The sequence below is a fragment of the Lepidothrix coronata genome, unplaced genomic scaffold (genome assembly GCF_001604755.1).
Source record: "Lepidothrix coronata isolate B3197 unplaced genomic scaffold, Lepidothrix_coronata-1.0 Scaffold192, whole genome shotgun sequence".
Taxonomy (NCBI): domain Eukaryota; kingdom Metazoa; phylum Chordata; class Aves; order Passeriformes; family Pipridae; genus Lepidothrix; species Lepidothrix coronata.
The window spans coordinates 761,453-784,040 of record NW_016690372.1 but is presented as its reverse complement, the minus strand read 5'-3'; the positions used below and the strand labels follow the sequence as shown (position 1 = coordinate 784,040).

The following is a 22,588-nucleotide window of genomic DNA, read 5'->3' as shown; positions in this document are numbered from 1 at the left end:
CAAACTGGTTGAGAATAAACATTGCTCACTAGCTCAGATTCAATGCTGGCTTTGTAGTATTAGAGCCAGCTCTGTGCCAATTCACTTTTGTGCCTCTGAATTTTTTTCTGGAACTACCAGCTCCAGAACTCACCAGATCAAGTACAGATCTGCTAGACAGTCACTATATTATTTCTGATGTACAGGAAATTAATTCAGGTAGGAAGCAACCAAATTACTGGGGGGGGGGAAGTCCATTACCCAAGGTATCTGACCTCCTCATTGCTATGGATAATGGTAAGCCAGTGCAGCAAATTCTGCCACATCCATCAAAATGAGGGAATTTTCAGAAGAGAATTTCATAGGACAATATTATAACGCCACTGAAATGAATTTTGTCCTCTCTACTACAAATTGTGTGCAGATAAAAGCAAACCATAGGATACAACATGCTTCTACTCACAGACACTAGTCCACTGGCTGAAATCTCATATGTCCCTCTCTAAAAACAGCACAATTGACAGGGGCTGCTACTATTCTTAAGGAGGTGTCAGGTGTGTGAGGAGGCATGAGAAGGATCCCAGCATGTGTGGATATGAAAGGGTGGAGAACATAAGCAGCAATTTCCTAGATTTGTAGTGATTGAGTTGACAGGATCTGCAGTTAAGCAACCTTGACTCCAAGTTAATAGGGTTTCTGATTGGAAGGTAATTTCCAGGAGTTTTTAGGAGTTTGTATCAGTGCTGATAGTCATTTACATGAATAGTGATAATGCATTATCCTTCTCATGTCTTCCCGCTAAGCCTTTATGTCTCCTCTACCTTATCCTAGCCTCTTTGATGGTTTCCTGCACAGCTGCATTCAACATTTTTTTAAGAAAAGGACAATCTACAAATGTTTCCCCTGCTAGAAATGGTGAACACTTAGGCATTAAAATATGATACAAAATTTAAGCAGCCCATGACAAGTGAATCTGGGAAATTAAGTTCAGCTACTATAAAACACATTGCAGGAGGAGTCCCAGCTTTTTCTAGCTCAGCTATCACTGGAAAAATTTCTACAGGGTTGCCAGGGGTTGCCCAGCACTGCTGCAATATCAGTGTTGCAAGTACCTGAGGAGAAGGAAGGGCACACGTTAGGGAAGGACACGCAGGACCTACCTCGCTGGCTGAGACTGGTGACTGGTCAATACCCCTGTTGACAGACTCCCAAGATCTGGCAGTCAGCATGCAGGCGAAGAGAGGGTACAAATCCCCTGCCCCGAGCCGCCGGCTGTACTTCTGCACCCTCTTCATATCGGCCTTGATGAGGGCCTGCCAAAGGCGGCAGTAGTCCATGCGGAATGACTCGCTCAGCACCTGGGTAGGGAGACATGGCCCCTCAGAAGCCCACAGAGGACAGGAGACTGGGGGAAAGTCTTGTGTCCCTTAGCTGTGCTCTATCCCCCATTTCAGAGTCAGAAAATATCCTTGGAGGGTTATGGGAGTAACACAAAAAATGTATTCATATGTGCTCAGAGGGGCAAGATTGCAGCTGGGTGTGCTCTTTCAGCCTGATGCCCAAAGGCAGCCTCACAAGACTCCTGAAGCCCCCCATAGCTACATACCTGGTAGAGCCCATGGTCCAGGAGGATAATGTGGGCCTTGCCAGAGGTTGGGCATTTCTTCACTAGCACGTTGCCTGGGTGTGGGTCACAGTGCACAAAGCCATTCACAAAGATCATTTCGCTGTAGAGCTTCCCCAAGTTGCGAGAGATCTGTGAGGAGACAGAGATGGTCACACACTGCCACCAACAGCAGGGTGCCTGCCAGGGAGGCAGCCTCCACATGCCAGTCCTACAGGGAGAAGGGTCTGCCGGTGTCCCCATGCAGAGCTCCTGCAGCTCCTCACACTGACAAATGCACAGCATGGCTGCTGGCATCTACCAGTAGCAGGATGACCCAGGGCATTGAGGGAAGGATCCATGCAAGGAGAACCATAAAGGTGTTTGTGGGATCAAGGGTTATTTAAGAACAGTTGTCTGGCATAAATAAGAGAAAATAAGGGTAGGAATGAGGTTTCTGGTAATGAGGAGGAAAGTAGGACAGGAGAAAGGGGCAGACATGCATTCACAGAGAAGGCATAGAAATTACTACTGGGGTGGGTGAGACTGCTTGGAGGAAGTCTCAGGTGTTTCTATCCATGAAAGGACCCAGCAGAGAAGGGGTGAGGGGAGACTCAGCCTATTAATCTCATCACCAGAATGACCATGGGTTCCCTCTTCCATCTCTCCATCACACTGTCCCCCCCTTTCCCTCTTCTTTTCTTCAGAACCATACTAAGCTGATTTGCAATGTCTGTGAAGATGAAGCAGCACAGAAAGGTTGTTTAAATCATCCTGTCACTGCTGTGTCCCTCTATGCTACTGCTCCTTATCACTAAGAGATGTTATTAAAGTTAAAAACCTCCTATGAGGAAGCAAACATCCCAGGGGCACAGAATCAATCCCTTGCCATGCACTACCACAGCAGCCTTGCCCTGACATCCCACTGCCAGCCCTCCCTGCCATCCCAGAGCAGCACTGCTACACAGCAGAGTGCTGAACAAGCAATTAAAAGACAATTGTTATAAATTATTCCAAGCATGTCTCCAGACACCCTGTGTAAGCAGCAAACTGGCAGCTGTCACCATAAGCAGAGGTGGTAGAAGAGTTAACAGGGATACTAATGACAGCTCACCCTGCAGAAAACCAGCCAGTCAGGGAAGGGCTTGCTTTACCCACCTCTGGGAAAAGTGTTCATTATGAATAGTCCCCAAGTAACTACAAATGAGGAGAAAGGACAGGAAACCTTCCTGCTGCACACCAACAGGGATGGCTGTAGGATCACATGAAACAATACTCTGTCCCTCAAGTGTGACCTGGAACCACTGCTGAGTCATGGTGAATGCTGGCCCCATGCTGAATCACCCACACAGGTGGCACAGCACAGCCCTGTGATCTCCCAAAGTGCAGCGTTCCTAATGTCACACTGGTGTTATTTTAAGTACTCACTGAGGGAAGTTATGTTTCCCTTCTGAATTACCAGCAGAGATCACTGGAGCCATGAAGTGACCCTTATAGGTCTCCTAGATCGACAAGCTCTAAAATTAGATAGGACCAAAGTATACCAGGTGCTGTGATCTCCTAGAAGAGCTGAGAAGCACTTGCTGACAGTCCAAGGACGTGCAGATAGTCTGTTTTAAGCCAGTCACTCGTTCACACAACCTCCCAGGGATCTGCATACCAGAAGGAATGGACTTGGACCTCATGACTGATCATAGCATCAAACTCAACACTACTGCAGACACAGGGTAAACCACATTCTGCCCTCCCTACCTCAGCTGTTTGCTCTCCAGGAACATGGAAGAGCACAGAATTACTGAAGATGAGGACCTGGGGACAATCTGGGGCACAACATGATGCCTCATGCCCATTAAACACAAGTCCGGACAAGGGCTGGCAGTTCTGCAAACCTGTTGGTTGGTTCATGGCTGAAGGGATTGTGCAATCTCCATCCTTGGAGGTTTTAAAGACCTGACTGACTAACACCCTGAGTAAGCTGGTCTGACCTCATAACTGACCCTGCCTTAGAAGAACATTTGATAAAAGACTTCCTGAGGTCACTTCCAATCCCAAATATTGTAGGATCCTACAAAAACACCTCTCACTAGGTTATCCATGCTACCCTCATAACAGCATCTTATGATACAGCTGCAGTCTCCAGGTGCAGAGAGGGCCCCCACTCCTGAGTCACCCTCAGCAGACAGGTTACTACACAGATCTATCGTCATAGCCTTTTGCACCCCACGATGCAACAGCAAAGCAGCTCAGGATTCATGTTCCCACAAAAACAGAGGGGTTACAGGCCTGCTTAGACACTCAGGCTGAGTCAGGGATACAAGACAATCTTCACTGCAATATCCACATCCTCTCTCCCTTCCCTGCTGTACTTATATTTGCCTCTTCCCCAGCATGCAACTTTGAGTTTCTCCAGTATCTTCACTGAAACTAAACCTTATAGCTTCTTTAAGACAGATGAACAGATTATTTCATTAGCATACAGGAGATATTTTACAGGTATTTATGATATAAGCATATAAACAATCTTTAGAAAAAATTTACCTAGTGTAAGAGATGGAGCTGTGCTGCACACTAAAGTATTTTTACGTATTTTTGTCTGCTGACATACCTCTAAAACAGGATACAAATTAAATTAAGATAGAAAGCACCAATACCATCAAACTGTAAATAAAACAGGAAGCTTTACACTCTAGAGCTTAGATTGTAATATGTGGGTAGTGACTTATTATTATAATTCAGATAAAAGGAGTTCATGTTTCTTGAGAAAAGGTTTAGGAAAAAAAACATGAAACCTTTATATACATTAATTCTCCAGTACTGTGCCTTGTCCCTATGGGCCCTTATTCCACTCTTATTAGGAAGGCCACTGGCTAAATAACACTACAGAATTCACTTTGGAAGAATGCAGCTAGGTGAAATGAGAAAAGAGACGTGTGAAAACCTTCCTCCCTGCTCAGAAGAAGGGAGGAATTCAGCAAGCATTTAGGCTGTGTAAGACCTCAGGGTGAAGGTGCATCACAAATTAGACAAAAGGTTGCAATGATTTACAAAAGCAAAGACTAAAGTTAACACACAGGCTTTTTATTATGACACAGAGAGGTCATCAGTCCTTTCCCTGTTTATCATCCAACACAATGGGGTCTTTATCATTACCAGCATCCCTCAGCATTGTTCTGCTGCACATTGTAAAAAAAATAATAATCACCCTTGGAATTCTGCATTCACTTCCAGACATCTCATTAACAGAAAGACGCAGACTACACAGAGGGAGTTCAGAGAAAGCAAATAAATGAGCAAGATGCAGGAGGCACTTACTTGGGACAAAGATTAAAAGAGTTGAAGATTCCAAAGTTGGCTAAGGATGGCAGAGGAGGGGAATCTATCAAAGTTAGGAGGTTTGAAAAGCAAGGAAGCAGAAGCATTTGTAGTTCTGAATGCGCTACAAGAAATACAACTAGGCAAAAGGGGGTGTTACCAAGAATAGCATAATTTAGGCATAACACATAAGAACAAAGAGCTGAGCTTGATATGTCAGGATGACATCAGGCTCTGGCTCTGGCCAGAGGCATGTCCTATTGCCAGAAGGTGTGTTATTGCCTAAAAGAAGTTCCATTTGCTTGTCTGTGCTGCAGCAGAACGTGATGACTACAGTCAACAAGTGAGCCTGTGGCCTTACTAGTCAATGCAAATAGCAATCTGCCATTGCCAAATATGTGACATGACCATGACACTGTCAGACAAACCGCACATTTTCAGCCCAGTGTTTTCATTTTGAAAAAAAACAGAGCTGAGGAAGAAACAGATTGTAGACAACAACCAAACAATGGAGTGACAAATACATGTAAAACAGCCAGACTTGGAGTAACTCTTCACCAGCCTAAGCACGTGAAGTTCATTTTATGTACTCAATATGGCAAGGATGCTACATGTAACAAACTATCCTACGTGAGTTACAAGCCAGTACAGCAGAAAATAACAATGTAGTGCAGATATTAAGGGTTGTTACTGTACAGTATCACACAGTCTCTCGATAAACTGGTCAAGTTCACTGGAAATATGTAAGACAGAAAGCACAACATTGGAGGCTGTTCCAAAAATGTACCCTTTAGATGGTCAGAACCTTACCCCTAAATCCCAGCCTGATTTTAATGATGTCCAATTTAAATTATTTCCTTAGCTATCATAATCCTAGAGTTTAACTAGTTCCATCTCTCTCCAATATTTACTACTCCAATGTGTCCACCACTCAGATAATAATCAGCATAAATACAGAAGAAATACCACCCCATTTCTACCGGATGCTCCTTTACCAGGTGTGTTCTATGTGTCAACCTGCCTTTTACACAGTTGCACTGCACAGGAAACCCACACTCCGTGATTTACTAATGTCCCAAAGTTAATTCTAATATGTCGCTTTCCTCTGATAAACTCCCAATCTATTTAAGAAACTCTTCTTAGTTTTTAAGTGCATGACTTTCCACTTGGTATTGCTCATTTTTATCCCTTTCTATCACTTCAGTTCTCAAGGTCAACAAGTGCTATTGCTTCTCTGGTCCTCCTCTACAGTGTCAGACCTCTCAACTTGGTGTCACCAACAATGTCCTTGACACAGTTGTTTGTGTTGAGGTCATTACCAATTTATTAAATAAAATCTGTTTGAAGAGCAAACCTCACAAAACTCCATTATGGTAATTTCCCTCCACCATTGCCTCTATCAGTTTCTTACCTACTTTGCAATTTTCCTACTAATCCCAACCTTTTCTAGCTAATGGACTCATATCCAGGGTACCAAGTATTTTAACAAGTACACCTACTGCATTTCTGTCATCTAACTCAGAAGATCCCAAGCTGAACTATAGGTAGCAGCAGTGATATATTTCTTCTTGTGTATGTACAGAGCCACAATATGTTGCTGCCATCAGTTTTGAAAGCCTAGACAACCTGTCACCCTTGCCCCTGTATGGAACTCCCCTTTTAACAAATCAGCACACCCAGCTGACAGAGCAATGTGACAGTAACAAAAGAGTAGGAAGTCCATCAGAAATGAGTATCTTTAAAACACCAATACGCAATAGTTAGCAATAAACTTCTTGGAAAAGAAAGAATGCATGCAAATTTGAGGCTGTGAGTACTCCTACAGTAACAACTAACAAGATAGCACATATATCACGTTCAAGGGTAGCTGCAATGTAACAAACCAGTCTGGATTATCTGAGGAAAGGCACTGACACTTTCCTGAACTTGTGAGCAAGGTGGAGTGGTCCTGGCCCCATGCCTCCAACTGACACGAAGAAGAAAGGCAAAGAAAAAAATCCTGCGTCATGGTCCTGCAGAGATGATCTCACTGCCTGCCCCTGATAAGTCCCAGATGAAACTGCCTGATAGGGCATCATCTCTTTCTGTCCTATCTCCACCTGTGACTGTCTCTTTAGATCAGGAGCAGATACTAGTCTCTGGCCTTAATTTGACTGTAATATTTGCCAATTATTTTAAGAGATGGCGACACTAACTTCTATTGATCTCATTAAAAATAAAGGTCGTTGTGCAGCTCATTTCTCAGGGCTCAATATTACCTCCTCAAGCCAAAATAATAGCATTGATTTTGGAACCTTAATCGAAGGTTAATTGGATTGAAAACTGTATTGAGTTTTTGGCTTTCTTTCATTGTTGTTATTACAGCCATCATCTAAGGGTTTGCTTAATCCTGCTAGGGCAATTCTGCCCAATTAAACTGGTGTCAAATTAGCAAAGGGTGTGGATGGAAAATAGCCACAATTTGGAGCCTACTCTGTGCCTCTGCTCTGAAATGGCTCTCGTCCATAGCAGATTAGGATGGTCACACACAAGAGATCTCATTTCACACTCTGTCCTCTATGATCCAGTTGTGAGGATCGACAGTGCTCTGTTATGCAGTACTATCACTATGCACTGATCTAGCATCACAGCAAGGTGATGTCTGGACACACATGATGTCATTAAGATACAGGAATAGTTTTTAGGACTCCTGGAGAGCACTCCTAGCATGCCCTGTACTCTCTGTTGGGGACTGAGGAAATTATTTTCCCGCTCAATGCCCCATCTTCCATGGCATTTAAGTGGGGAGAAGTATTCTGACTCATCTACCCTGGGAACTGAGGGACTAACTTGATAAGTTTGTCTAGATTCTCAAAAGTATGCAGGTAGAGAAGACCAGTTACTGTTTTTTTACTTGTTTCTTGCATCTCTGTTAGACCCAAAATGACCATGGGAATCATTTGCCCTTGGCTTTAAATACAGTTGTATTTCCTTGGATTTAATGTAAAGCATCTTGGTGGGACTTAAGCAATTGATTGACATTGACACTTGGGACTGACTTTCAGTAAGAAATGGGTTTGTGTGTAATTTAACTCATTTACCTGGTGTCTTTGCACAGTTCAAATCTGAAATAGCTTGGAGGACTCTTGGCAGAAGGGTAAATCCCACACTGAAAGCATATTTCAAGTTGCAAATCTGTCAGTCACAAGAAGGTAGCTGGGCTCTTTATTGAGCTAAGAGATCCCATTCCAATGCAGAACACATTTAGTAACAGAAAGAAGCAAAAAGCCACAGTAGGATGGGGTGACAGATGGCAATAATTGTGCACAGTAGCTCTTCTTAAGTACCTTAGCTGTTTGCTTTCAACTCTCAGCTGGACAAAACACTTTCCTGAATTCTGAATCATCCACAGCTCACGAACAGGCTTTTGGTGAGCTGAAGTATACGGTATTGTTGCCTTTCCCTGACTCAAATCCAAACCAGGGTGATCACGGGGAGTCTACACTTGGCTACCTGAACTGGTTGGTTAGTTGGAGGCACTACAGCACAATGCCAGAAGTGCATCTTTAAGCTCCACAGCTCCCAGAGCTTGCTAATACAGCAGCCTCTGCGGAGACAGGCAGAGAATCCAAAAGGAAGGACAAGGAAAACCCATGCAGCAGACCAGAGATAATGTTAAGATTTGTATACAGACAAGGTCTGTCTAAATTAATCAGGTACAATCAGAATGGGTGCAAAAGGAGCATTTATGTCATTTGGGATTTTCTTTAAAAATCCATGCTCTAAGTAGCGTTGCTATCCCTCCTTTCCTCCTGTATACAGTATGCTACAACCCTCCTGAGAGTTTCTCAGTCTACTTTTCCTCTCTTCCCTGCTCTACCACCTATTTCCAAATGTAACTTCCCAACCAAGACTGCAAATCCTCTTGTGTTTTGAAACAGGAAGAGCCCAGTTTCCAGTTGCCCCTTCTTAACCCTGCCATGCCCTGGTGTTCCCTCACAATTCCTGCCAGCTCATTTCTTGAGAACTACCCTCTCCAGATTTCCCTTTCACTGTCAATATCCTAGCTGCATGCTCCTCCTCAGCTACACTTGCACATGAATAAGTAACTGTTCCACAGGCAGATATTTCAGTGTTTGCACTTGTCTTTAGAAATCAAAGCCTTCTCTGATTAAATGCCATTACAATCCAGCACTTGGATGGATCCAGTGAGATTAATGTGCTTTTGGGCAGCTTTAATGATAATCCTGCTACAGACGGTATTAAGTAAATGTCAGTAACCTGGTTTGAAGGGAGCTTTCACCTCAGGGATTCTTTCCATTTAAAGGAGAGAGGCTCGGCTTGCTTTTGCTGCATTGTCACACAAGAAATCCTGCTTAGTAAAGATTCCTCTTCCTCCACCCAGTAAAACAAAATGGAGCAAGATGATAGAGGGATAGATAGATAGATAGATAGATAGATAGATAGATAGATAGATAGATAGATAGATAGATAGATAGATAGATAGATTCAGGTGATTTATAGGGAGCTACTGTATCTCTTGAAAGCCAAAACTCCTATATATTATAAGCCAGGTCACTTTTGAAAAGTGGGTTGCCGCCCTCTCCTCATGCTCCTTTCAGTGTCTGCTGTCTTTTGCTCACCTCACTACCATGCCATGCAGTCGTTTACCCAGGGCAACAACAGCAGCAGCTGATAATGGATCTTGGTTATATTTGTCCCCATCTGCTTCATCTTGCCAAAGCAGAAAGTCTGGGGTGTGCACTGCTCCTACCTTGTATTACTGCAGCCATAATAACAGACCTCCTTCCCCATGATTTAGACAAGCTCAGTATTCCCTCCTTTCTACTGCTGCTCTACTGGCAATCAGTAAAGTTAATCACTAATTTCAGGGGGTGGGGAGAGAAAAGGAAGAACAGCTCAGTGCAGGCACTGAGAGAGTTTGTAGAAACTCAGTCTTACAACTGAGCTGAGTGACACCCTATACCTGACAGATAGCCAGAACTGTCTGAGGCTTATACTTCGCAGCAATAGAAGTCTGTTGACAACTTTTTCAAAATTACTTCTTAGCCGGCATTTAGAGACCAGCTCAGAATCAGGGAAATATGTGGTTTCACTGCTGCATAGGACCTATTGTGCCAAGATGTTACAAAACGACCTTCCCAAAGGCATGGAAGAACAAAAAAAATAGCAGAAATTTTCACCCTAAGTCACTCTAATTGCAAGCAAAAGCCTCTGCAAGTTATAAAAACTGAAATTAGCTGCTTCTCTACAACTTTGCTATCTCCAGCAGTTTGAGAAAATTCAAAGTAACCAAAGTCCCAAGGAGGTATACTATACTAGCTACCTTGATATCAGAATGGATCTGCTATCCAAGAACTGTGAGGAAGCCCACCTCAAAATCTGAATGTACATATTGCTCAAGAGCCCTACTGCTAATGCATCAAAACAAGCCTTTCTGTTTCAAGACTTGAATATTCACTCTTGTATCTGATTGTGTGGGCTAGATTTGACCTCTCCCTACAGCAGAAGAAAGGATAGGATAAACTCACTCAAAGAAATGACTCTCTCACTTTTGACCAGTTGACTTGTCCAGAAAAATGGAGCTGACTGTGTTTTGCCATGGACAAAATTTTTCAAATCTCTCTTAATAGCAAAGTCCACAAGACAAAAAAAATCAGAAGCTGAAGTTGTTCCTTTAGGGTAACAGAAACTGCCATCTTGGAACAAACCATGGGTGTCTGTAATATAAGAGCATGGTCATCTTTCACTATGTCTCCTTGAAGGTCTCTCTAGCTGTGCAGCCTACAGGAGAGTGTTCCCAAAAAGGAGTTTTGTATTTTTCCAAGAAGCACAAGAATGCAGATCTCTCAGTCTGATTGCTCTGTTCACATCTGTATGTGCTTCTTCTTCTGCCCTGTCCTATCCTGTCAGCCTCCATTTTGCATCAAGGTCAGCTGATGGCAACATCAGTTTTGCATTGCCCACCACGTCCAATTCAGAGCTGGCTGAAAAATTACCTCATTGACGTTGATGCCATTCCTCTCCATGTAGGCCCTGTCATTCACCTGCCCCCCTTCCATAAACTCCATGAGAAGGACGCGCCTTGTTGAGAGCTCCCAGTAGATCCTGGGGACCTGAAACAGGAGCAGATGGATTAAGTCAGGCAACAGGTTGGTGAAGGAAAGAGAATATATCACACACAGCCCAGAGAAGGAGTAAAAATGGAAGCAATTGAAGTGAGGACTTGGATTTTTTTGATGAGCACATGGGAGGTAAATCCATCTACTGGCCAGTTCCCCAGGGCAGCAGCAATGTGTACAAGGATAATACAACAATTCAACGACAGCAGGATCTGTCCTCATGCAACATTTCTGGCTACGCTCCACAATATCTTGACCACCTCCCACTCCCAGTGTAGTCTGAGAGCTTTCTTACCTGCTCTGCAGCTCCTCTAGCTGGGCTGTTTAACTAGTACCTACTGTAAGTTTCTGAATCATCCACTCAGCTCCTTTAGATAGGAACTGCATCTTGTTTGCTACGCACAGGGTCCACTTACACAGCTTTAAAAATTATAAGCCATCGTCATAAATTGCATCTCCGCAGTGCCCCTTGGAACACGAACGCCTTTGAGCTGACAAACCCTGCATACTTAGGCCATCTGCAATTGAACTGGGAGAAAAATCAAGTGTCACAAATAAGGGACTTTTCACAGAAACCCTGGGAGACCCTTAGCTATCTTATTGCCAACATGACACAGTGTAAAATGTCAAAGCACTTTTCATTCAATCTGCAGTAAATCAAGCTGAGTGAAGTACCAGTAAGAGGCCTGGTGCCATCCAGGGAGGTAGTGACACAAGCATTGCTCAGGCTGGCTCCCCATTTTCCAGCCTCTTTCTCCAGACAAATTTTTTCCATGTTGAAGTCCCTTATTGTCAAGAGCCATTCTGCTGAACTCCCTTTGGATATTCCTCACATCACTGTGCTGACCAAAACTCCAATCTGTCCAGATTTACTTTTGCACATGGGGGAAGCCACACAGGTACATTTTACCAAAGATATAAGGGAGTTCAACCCATTCCCATATTGTGCCCTGGTATAGAGATACAAATTTTGGATCACACAAATAGTGAGCCAGCTGTGCAGCCCCCTCTCCTCACCCTCCTGACCCAGGCATGGACTTAGGACCAGCATCTTGGGGCAGGACAGGAAGAGGTAAGAGGTGTTGCCCATCTAGTGTGACCAATGCCATGGGATGACCAGCCCACTGTAGCTCCTGAACAAGCAGCATTTCTTGCTTTTAACTACCGACAATGTCTCAGTCCCTCATAAACTATCTGCTTCTCTCACTGTCCTAGGTCTCTAGAGAGGTCTCTAGAGAGACCAGTTCTACTTTATCATATATGTGCCACTTTAGATCAAAAGCTCCTTTGCTGAGCAATTTCAATGTCCCTCAGTCCCACCATTCAACACTCCTGGCATACTTTGCATGTGAACCTTGCCTAGACTTTGATGCCAGAGATTCACTATGGGCAAGGGGGATTGAGTTACTCACAGCCTTTCCAGCTTATCTGGATATTCACTTTTTGCAGTTAGATTGCTGAGAAAGCCAGCCAACTCCAAAACTAACAGTTCCCCAACCCATCTAGCTCACTGATCCCTGCTGCCTTAGATCATTTCAGATAACACTCATTCTTGTCTCAGGATTTACAAGTCAGTAGGCTTGTAAAGCACTATCCATGCTCTTGGAGATGCCTCTCTCAATCAGAGTCGAATTCTTCAGTGATTTTTTTAATTACTCACAAGTGTTTGGCTGTAATGCTACTGTGTGGAAATAATTTATCTCTGGCTTTAAAAGCTCAAACAGGTTCATGGCACAAAATCTACTTCTCAGCTTTCTAGCGTGTTCAGGAAAATTAATGATACAGGGGCCCAATTCTTCTGTTGCTTTTGGGTGATGAACACGTCTCTGAACTGACAGGTCAGACGGGAAGATCCATTATTTAGCCATCTCAAGCCATTTGTTATTGTTACATATATTGATATCATGATAGCTTCTTAACCCAGCGAGGAGGTGATTGGCTGTCTCCATGGGGATTTACTTCACAGTATCCTAGTTACAGATGCAATGGATACAGCTCTCCAAGGTGCATCACTTCTGATAAGCACCCACTCAGCAAAACCATTGGCCTTTGGCCTTCTGTAGCCCTGGTGGCTTTTAGCTATCTGTGTCTATGGGAAGGCCACTGCTGCCACTGGGCTCCAAAAGGACTGCACCAAACCTTGAGTCAGGCAACAAGGAAAGCACTTGCATGGAGGAAGCAAGGAAAAATGGATACATCGGGCTGTAAAGCCCAACAAAAACTCACCTTCTTTCAGACCTCTGTCTTGGTACTTCTGCATAAACAGGACGTGAAAACCTCATTTTGATTGTATGTATCCAGGAGGGTCCAAAGGAGGGTATATTTTTTGTTCCCTTTGTGCATGTGCAAATGCAGTTACATCAGTGACCGTGCCCACAGCACTACATGTGTTTCCAGAAAGTATGCACTGGAGGCTTGTTCCTCTTGTCTGTCAGCAAAAGATTTCTGAACATGCGAGTTTGAAGATGTGAGCTTATGTCTTTCCAAGAATGAGATGTGTACATGTCTGGTTATACTTGAGACATTTGTCAGTGACCTTAGACACTGTGTCACAGGGGAGGTGGGGAAGAGAGTGAGTGGGGAAGACCTCATGTGGATGTAGCTGTTTTTGTGTATGAAGATAACGTGAATGCATTAGCCATGAATGTGTATGAAGGTTGTATGCCCAATTCTAGAAGGAGAATGTGCCTTTTTGCAGCAGGAAGGACTCATGCAAACATGCTTCCTCCTGAGATACAAAGTGTTCCCAATACTACTTGACATCATCAGCTTCAGTCTAGCTTTTCTGTTCTGTGTCCATTTCTTGCCCTCAGTTGAGATAAAGTCCAAGAAAAGGTACCATCAGATGGTTCAGCAAAGAATGGCAAATTCACACGCACTACACAAGTTCAGAAAAAGCATTTGAGAAAATGAGTAGCAGGCTCCAGAGACTGCTGGCACCAAGCCACCACTTCTGGCCCAATATAGAGTGTTTACAGTAGGAAACAAACATGGAGAAAGCCTGCCTCAGAGCATTTTCTGGTCTGTATTAGCAGAGCAGTCTAAGATGAACAACACAGATGGACTGAACTCCATTCTCCCTCCATATGGTTCCTCCAGTCGGTGAATGAGGTNGGACTGAACTCCATTCTCCCTCCATATGGTTCCTCCAGTCGGTGAATGAGGTACATAAGACACAGAGGGGGAGACCATTAATGCACACATATAGACAGAAATACGTGTTCCCTCACCTTCAGGAAGTCAAAGTTCTTGAGCATATAAGCAACCTTCTCAGCATTTCTGCCTTCATGAAGGAAATCCAACTCCAAGGGCAGATTCTTCTTAGCTTCTTCCACCAGCCACATGAACTCAAAATCTGGAAAGATCTGCTTCACAACCAAGAGGAGAACCTGAAAACAAGGAAACAGACAATCAGCTGCCTCCTGGCTACAAAGCCACATAGCTACACACAGTGCTGTTTTGACAGGATCATTCCGTATAACTTACAGATTAAAAAAACCCAACCTACACCCCAAGTGCTTTTAGGGTTCCTACAATATCACAGTGCAACACAGTGTCATGCCTTGGTCATGTAACACAAATTTTGGCTTACCCTTCCACACAGGCACATCTAGGAGTTAAATGATGGCACACACACCAAAGGGAGCCCAGCTGCCTGCTGCCTAGAAGTAAGCAGCCCTGGAGAAGAGACCACATGGCCAGATCTTGCCAAGGGCATGGCCCTGGAGCAACTCTCTTCTGGGTCCTATAATTCTACAAGTCACTGTTTGGCTTCATTCGAACAGCTCTCAGATAAAGCAGACGAAAAAGATGTAAGACTTGTCACCTCTATGTTACTTCTTCCACTCTTGAATGAGAATTTTGCTAGCACAGATAATCCACGGGACAGTTCAAAGAAGACAGTGGAGTTTGGATACAGTTAGTAGGCTACAGATCTTTAAAGAACACTTCTGGCAGGGGTCGGAGGGCAAGTTGCTCTTCAGCATCAGTCACAGCCATCCTCAGAAATGCTGAGGAGGTGTTTTCCAAGTATCATATATCCACTACCTAGAATCCTCTTCTTAAAGGGATTAGGTACTCAGCTACACAGCACCTTGAAAGGCCCATCCAAAAAGTTCCTGGAAATGTTTCCTTAAAGCAATATTTAAGGGGTGAGTGAATCAAGATTACACAACTGCATGGCATAATCAAAGCTTCATTGCAGCCAAGCATGTTTTCTGGTCAAAGAAGGGCCAGTTTCTCCACCAGAGTCACAAATTTACACAAGCTGACAATTTGGACCATGCCTTAAGGAAAATAATTTTTTGGGCAGTTTTTAACTACTTGAGTCATAAAACAAGTAAAAAAAATAGAAATGCAATCCACTTTGCTGCCTTTACCTCACCTGTTCTGCACATTCACCAGAAAATTTAAACAGACTTGTGTGTGTTACTGCACCACTTCCCTTTGCAGATCTTCACCACTGAGGTGGGAATTTCTGCACTGCAGGAGGAACATTTAAAGTACACACCAGAAGCTGCTATCATTGAAATGTATGACAAAAAATAAATTTATGAACCATCACTGCTCCTGTTTAGTTGTGTGACGTTTGTTCTCCATCCCTGTCTCAACTTCTCTTATCTAAATGTCAGTTCCAAACTCAATGTTCCCTTAAAAATGTAATCACCAGGTTTCACTGGTGATTGAATTAGTTTTTTACTACTAGACACTATTGAATTAGTTTTTTACTATTATATCTAGAGGCATAAATCCTTTCAAGTTTATGTCACCGAAATAAAATGTAACCAGTGATCTTCATGAACATGTACATAAACTTCATAGGGTCTGCAAGATTATTTTGTTAGTGCCTGATGTGAGAAAATTCATGCTTTTTTTTGCTTTCTTTAAATACTATTTTGAATCAATTTGCCGACTTGACCAATGGCAGGGACATACTTAACAAGCATTTCACCTATCCCTTTTCTGACATCTGCCTAACATGTTGTCTTGAAAAAATTATTGATATAGGAAGAGCAGCAAGGTATGTCTCTCTGGGTTTATCAGATGCTGTACTGATTTTTAAAGAGTCAGCATTGATTCTATGAAACTCAAGTGAATTTAGGAATTTTCCATCTAGCTTTTCCCATTCAGACTCTTTACCATCAGTCTTAAATAAGACCATCTCCACCAATATTTAAATTAATGTCCTACCTAGCTGCAATGTCTATCTGATTCTTAAAGGACCAGAACATCAGTGCACGTAATCTGGCTTTCTATGCAGCCTACACAAAAAGAGTCCCACACAAGGATATGATGATGCATGTAAGGCAACACTCCACAAGAGGCCTTTTAAAAACAAAACTGTGTGTGTGGTTCTGAGCTACTTTCCCATATCTGTGTATACACAACAGATCTCAAGGACGCTAAACTAGGCTGTCTGTAGAACAATACTAAATTGCCAAAAGGAAATACACTGTTTTAGTTTCAAGTTTCCCAGGTGTGGTGGTTTGAGCCACCATAGAAATCCAAAATACAATTTCCAGGCTTCCCCCACCCCTTCCTACAATTTAACTCAACACCGAAGAGAAACTTTCAGGCAAGAGGCTTCTATAGGGGAAAAGGGGAAGTATATACATTTATTTTACACAAATAAATATACTGTACAAGCTGAAAGCAACTATATATATAATATTACACACTTCTATCAGTCCCTTTAAGCTTCTCCCTCAATTCAGTCCAGGAAAAGCCCTGGACTTCAGGCTGATAGGTAACCAGTCTTCCTCTCGTGGGAGTGTTCAGGGAAAAGGGTTCACTCCCCCCACCAACCTCCAGCTGTTTACTGAAGTCCTTTTTTCCTTACGAAGTCCAAGAAAATAGTCTGAATCCATGCTCCCTTGGTTCCGTGTCAGTCTCTGCTGTGTCATTCTCTCTCTCTCATACCTCGGTTCCGTAGGCTGCTGTAGTTCAGTCAGCTTATCATACGTACACATCCTGGAATCTTCATTCCTCCTCCGAGTTTTCAGCTGTCCTCCTGTCCTCCATTTAAATCACTGCAAGGACATCCTCCGGGCCTTTCTCTGGTCCATCTCCAATTTCGCCTGGGGTTATCTCCTTGGTGCTGGGCTGTGTTCAGCCCGTCCACTTTGGCTCCGCTCCAAAGTGGAGCCTCCCCTCCACTTTACAGTGAGAGAGAAAAGAAGCCCCCCTCTGCAGCCTAGCTGGAAAGGCGGGGGGAAGAGGGTCTGGCTCCTCTCGCCCACTTACCTTCAGGTGCTGTGAGTCCCTTCCCTCACAACACACACTCACTCCAATGCTGCCTCCAACCCTGGCTTAGGCCAGAGTTGTGGGCCACAGGGCCCCTCCCCTCCCTGGAGGGGAAAAAAGGGGGCCCTGCCACCCCTGGGCCTTCTCACACACACACAGCAGCAGCCAGACAGACTGATTGCCAGCAACTTCTGGTGGTTGTGTATATATGATTTTTCACAGGAGCGAACAAAACGAGCAGTGATTGGCCCTCCAGGGAAGACTGCCCTGGAATCCAAACACCTCACTTATAGGCCCCCTGGCTATCAGGGGGGGCAATTTTCAAACCATGACACCAGGGAGAACAGTTTAAAACCAGAAGAGACAGGAAACATTCTAAAATAATTTGTTTAAATGTCTCTTACCAGTATAACCAGCAATCACAGCAACATGGTGTAAAGGGGTATTTTTTCTGTGATACCCACTGTTAAAATGGCAAATATGCCAAGGTAGACACAGGTTTTGGCTCATTCATACAGAATCCTCTTATTGCCCTGGTCTCACAGTCTTTCATTACCTGCTCATCCTTAATTCTTGAGTGCTCCTTTTCTGCTACCCCTGTTCTGGGAAGGAGTGAAGGATGTCATAAGCCCCCTGAGAAGTGCTGTGCATATGATGACTCACATAAGCAGACTCATTGGGCAGACCAGTGCAGTCAGTCCTAGAGAGGACCCAAATCAAATTTAAATCTACAGCTGGACCCAAACCCAGTTCAAACAGTTCTCTGTTCTCAAACTAGCACTGAAGCAGACAGATCTTATCTTACTGGGACATCTTTTCTTAACCCAAAAATTTATTTCACTATGTGTTCAAAATAAATATTCAGCTGCAAACTAATGTGCCTCAGCTACAACCACCTGTGTTTCTATGCAGACTAGCCAGGATTGCTCAAAGCGGAGTGTTTTAGCTGCCTAAAGAAGCTTTAGCTACATGATCCTCTGAGAGGATGCTGGCAAGATCTTTGATTCCTGATCTTCTGTGACGGAGAACTGTGTTATTGCATCAGCAGTACCCTCTAAACACTTATCAGAACCCCTCAGCTTAAGCTGAGGTCCACTTTAGTCCCGTGGACCTACCCGTCTGCCAATGAATGTGCACATTACTGCAAATATATACATGTATATATACTTATTAGCTTTATTTATTAGGTTTAAAGCTTTAGTGTTAACCACTTACAACCTAATCCTTCCCATCTCCTGCATCTCAGCCCTGTGTCCGTTTCCTGTTCCATACCGTATCACTGGTATCTTTGACTACTGCAATGCAGTTCAGTGCCACAGTTTTTCTCCAGTTTCTCCCTTCCATGGCTAGACTTAGAAGTTCGGGAGAAGCTACAGCACTGCATTGGGAACATCAGTGGCACCCCCCATTCAAGAGAGGAACAGGAGCCAGGCATTGCAACTTTTTCCCTAGTTGAATCCCTCATTTGTGTGTCTGCCCCTGTAAGGTGACCCGCTCCATATTTCAGGGGTTTTTTTTCCACCATGCTTAATGTTCAGCATTAAGGAGATGATGAAGAAACAAAACTGAATCATAGTGTTGAATCCACACTAGAATTTAATCTAAAAAAACATGCTAATCACGGACAACGATTTTTCTTTGGCCCCATAGCCCTGACTGCAAGAGAACTGAGACAAGTTTAATAAACCAGTTAATAGGCATACAGGCTGAAGAGAGACTTTGGGGCTCACTCTCTAGCTCTTAAATCTTATATGGACTTACAATGATGTCATTCATGTTTACCTATCTTCCTTCTTCCCGCATTCCCTTTCACCCTATTGTTCAGTCTTTCCATCCACACAATCACCAACACTGCTATCCTCATCAACTTTGTATATTAATCCTGTAAGTCAGCATTGATGTCTGCAGAGGTTTCAAAGCTACAGGTTGGTGTTGTTATATCTGCTTACACCATGGGTGAATGTAGCCCCCTCATATTTCAATGGCAATTGCTCTGGAAGTTAAAGTCAACAGTTAGTTTTACCTCCATGAGTAAAATATCCTTGGAGCTCTGAGCTTGGACCTTTGGGTGCTGGATTTTCACTGCCACCGTTCTCCCATCCTGAAGCACTGCTTTATGCACCTGGGCTAGTGATGCTGCTCCCAATGGAGTGTCCTCAAAACTCATGAATAGCTCTTTTATCTGTTGGAAAAAGGGAAAGAAGCATTAGCTTGAGGTGCCAGAGGCTATCCCAAGAAAAGCCCTGCTCACAGAGCAGAGAGTGCACGTGCCAAAGCTGGGCAGAGTCAGCCCTTTCATCTTTCTTCTGTGCCCTCTCTTAGCCTTATCACTGTTTGGCCTCCCAGTGAAGCCTGCCAAGCATGCAAGTGCCCTGGAGATACTCTGCTTACGGAAACCTGTGGCAGAGCCCCAGCAGTGCATTTCATCTTGGACTTGTGGTGGCCAGGCAGCATGTGAGGGACCACTCCAGGCTGTACTGAAATGGGTTGGAGTGATTATGGTCAGCATTCTTGCTTATCACTAGGTGCAGAAGCCAACAGCTGTTCCTTTGCAAGTATTTCTTCTGCAGACATTTAATAACACCCACCATCACCCCCTGAAACCTGACAGTATGTATTCCCATGCATTAAAGCAGCAGCAGCTAGCTTACTTGGTGAAAGCCAGCACATGACTGGGAGCAGTGGTAAGGGCAGGATTCAAGGCAGGGGGACAAAAAATGCTGTTTGCACCTTGACAACTTGGCCTGAAAACATGGTTAATGTGATGGACTTTCTCACACCTCCTATAAAAGTAACCAATGCTCTCAGCTCAGAAAACACACCAGCTGGGGACAGCAAAGCACTTTTGGGCAGGAGAGGAAATTATTAGCAGCTCTGGCTAAGAAACTCAGGACTAGATTATATGGAAAGTTGTGGATGAAGTAGATTTACCAGGGGCAGGTCCAGGAAGCAAAATCCGAGAGAGACATGGGTGAGGCAATGGGAGGCGGGCACAGGCCCATCTGTCCTGCCTAACACAGCTCCCTGCCAGAGATCCTCAGTGCAGCACCAGGCAGCACGGGCTCTGGAAACACTACAACCATGGTAGTGCAATATCAGCCTGGCTGACCAGCCCACTCCTCTGGTTGAGCTGGAATTTATTTCCCCATAGTAGCCCTCACAGTGCCATGCTCTGCATTGGTAGCTAGAGGAGCGTTGATGACACACCCATGTTTTGGCTACTGCTGAGCACAGCACTGTAACATTCCTTCTTCAGTCGAGGGTGAGATCCTGGGAGGGGACACAAGCAGGCCAGCTGTCCCACACTGACCAAGGGGATACTCCATACCATATGATGTCAACCCAGATATAAAAGCTGAGGCAAGGAGCAGGACCAGAGGCACTCATTGTCTCTGATGGCTGCCTGCTGACAACCGGTACACGTGCTGGAGCCCTGCTTCTCAGAGAAGTGGCCGACCATTGCTGCTTATGGGAAGCAGAGATTGACTGCTGGCTTCTGCTTTGTGTGCGTGCATGCTGCTTTTGCTTTCTTTTTTGCATAAATATAAACTGCCTTATCACAACCCACGATTTGTGTTGTTTTCTTTTCCCACCTTACTCTCTCCCATGTCCGGCTGGGAAGGGGAGGGATAGAGTGGCTGAGTGGGCACCTGGTGAACCCACTACACTCAGCTCAGAGGGAGGACAACACAGTTATGTGGCTTCAGGCACAGAGACAGTTCACATAATGCTATTTGAGGGTTTCTGTCCTGCTCCATAGGGCAAGGTGCACATAAGCTCTGAGGCATACAGAATTCAGCAAAGTGAACCTGTTCCTGCGGGCTCAACTGATTTTGGGTGAGCAGTTGAGAAGCCTGTAATTTATGCAGTAACAAAAAAGAAAGAATGTCAGTGCATTTTTATAACCTGCTTTTTAAAAGGTAATTAAAGATGGGAGCTGGAGCAACCTAGTAATTAAATATGAATAAAGACCTTATAAGCAAAGTTTTCATGCAAAGCTTTAAACGAATATTTTTTTTGCTGACAAGGAAATAAAATACTACAAGGAGCAGCCTGTTCCCTCCCGCAGCTGCCAGGGAATGAGCCCCCTCCCACACTACCCTACCCCTTCTCTCCCAGCCCCTTCCACAGAAAACTACTGCTAGCGACAAACTGGAGCATTCACAGTAATTAGATTCCAACACAGACTCAGCTGCCTCCAGTAATTCACTAGGAAGGTGCATTTTATTTATTTAATTAATTCCCTTTGGTCCTGGCGGCAAAATCAATTAAGTAAAACAACTGCATTTAAAAACAACTAGTTATGTGGTTTTTAATTACAGCAGGTCCATAATTCAAACCTATTGACATTTGTGTCTCAAGAGAAAAAAGGTTTTTCTCTCTTTCCTCTCCACCCTTTCTTTTCTCTCTCACTTCTGGATTGGAGATTCTCGTTTCAGATTACTATGAACAAAGAAGCGCCTACAGGATGACAGATGGCTCAGGGCACATGTGTTCAAGACACAGGGGCTTTTACCATTATTTGAAGTTTGTCTATCAGCTGAAGAAAGGACCTGTTAAGGGTAAAGACTTAAGGTGGCCAGAAGCATGCTGGGCTATGAGATACCTTAAGGAAGAAAAAAATGCAGAGAACTTGCCACATGAGGTCAAGCTGGGACTTTGTTCAACTCTCTCACTACACTACATCCTTATATTAGGGGGATGTACCCTTTACAGAGTGGTAGCCAATATTACTAGTCTAACTGTCATAAGGGTGATAACATCCTCCAAAGGTTAAAACACTGGGAGTTCACTGGCCTGAATCCAGTAAGGTACATTTATAGTAAGATCATACATAAAATGGATGAAATTCCATCTGCTCTGGATTTCAGAACCTCTTAATTGCCTACTCTGTCAATCCAACCAATTTCACCAGTACTGAATGCATGCAGGGGAAAAATAAAACAGGCTGTATGTATTCCCTCTGGCAGGAATAATACAACATTCTCATGTGACTAAGTTTTCTAAGGAAACATAATTGAATAAAGCTGTGTCTAGGAGTTCTTTTGGGCAGAAGAATTTCTTTTAAAAACTTGTTACTTAAGATGTGAAAGCCAGGTTAGCAGTTATGTCCGTTAGAGCCAGCTCAGTGGCCCTGCTGCAATTCCAGGGGGGATTTGTGCGCATTCACAGGCTGCAGGCGAGGGCAGCAAGGCAAGGGACTGCAACAGGGCCAGAGAATTGATGGATCCTCCAGGAGTAGAAGGGCAGAGCATGCTCATGGGGGAGGCAGCAGATCACAGCCGAGCCATTACACAAGCAGGTGTGAGGCTGAGATAAAGCAGCAGCA

At 44.0% G+C, this 22,588-nt stretch overlaps 1 protein-coding gene across 6 annotated transcripts in view; it reads right to left on the bottom strand.

Moving 5' to 3' along the window:
• The window catches only part of ADCK1 (aarF domain containing kinase 1), a 79,928-nt gene that overhangs the window by 5,055 nt on the left and 52,285 nt on the right, over positions 1-22,588 (bottom strand). For all 6 annotated transcript variants that reach the window (XM_017831531.1, XM_017831528.1, XM_017831534.1 and 3 more), the window contains 5 exons: positions 19,283-19,441; positions 14,247-14,405; positions 10,894-11,010; positions 1,586-1,735; positions 1,140-1,337 (listed from right to left, as the gene is read on the bottom strand). In XM_017831531.1, coding sequence (XP_017687020.1) covers positions 1,140-1,337; positions 1,586-1,735; positions 10,894-11,010; positions 14,247-14,405; positions 19,283-19,441 — 783 coding nt within the window. The remainder of the gene's footprint in view (positions 1-1,139; positions 1,338-1,585; positions 1,736-10,893; positions 11,011-14,246; positions 14,406-19,282; positions 19,442-22,588) is intronic.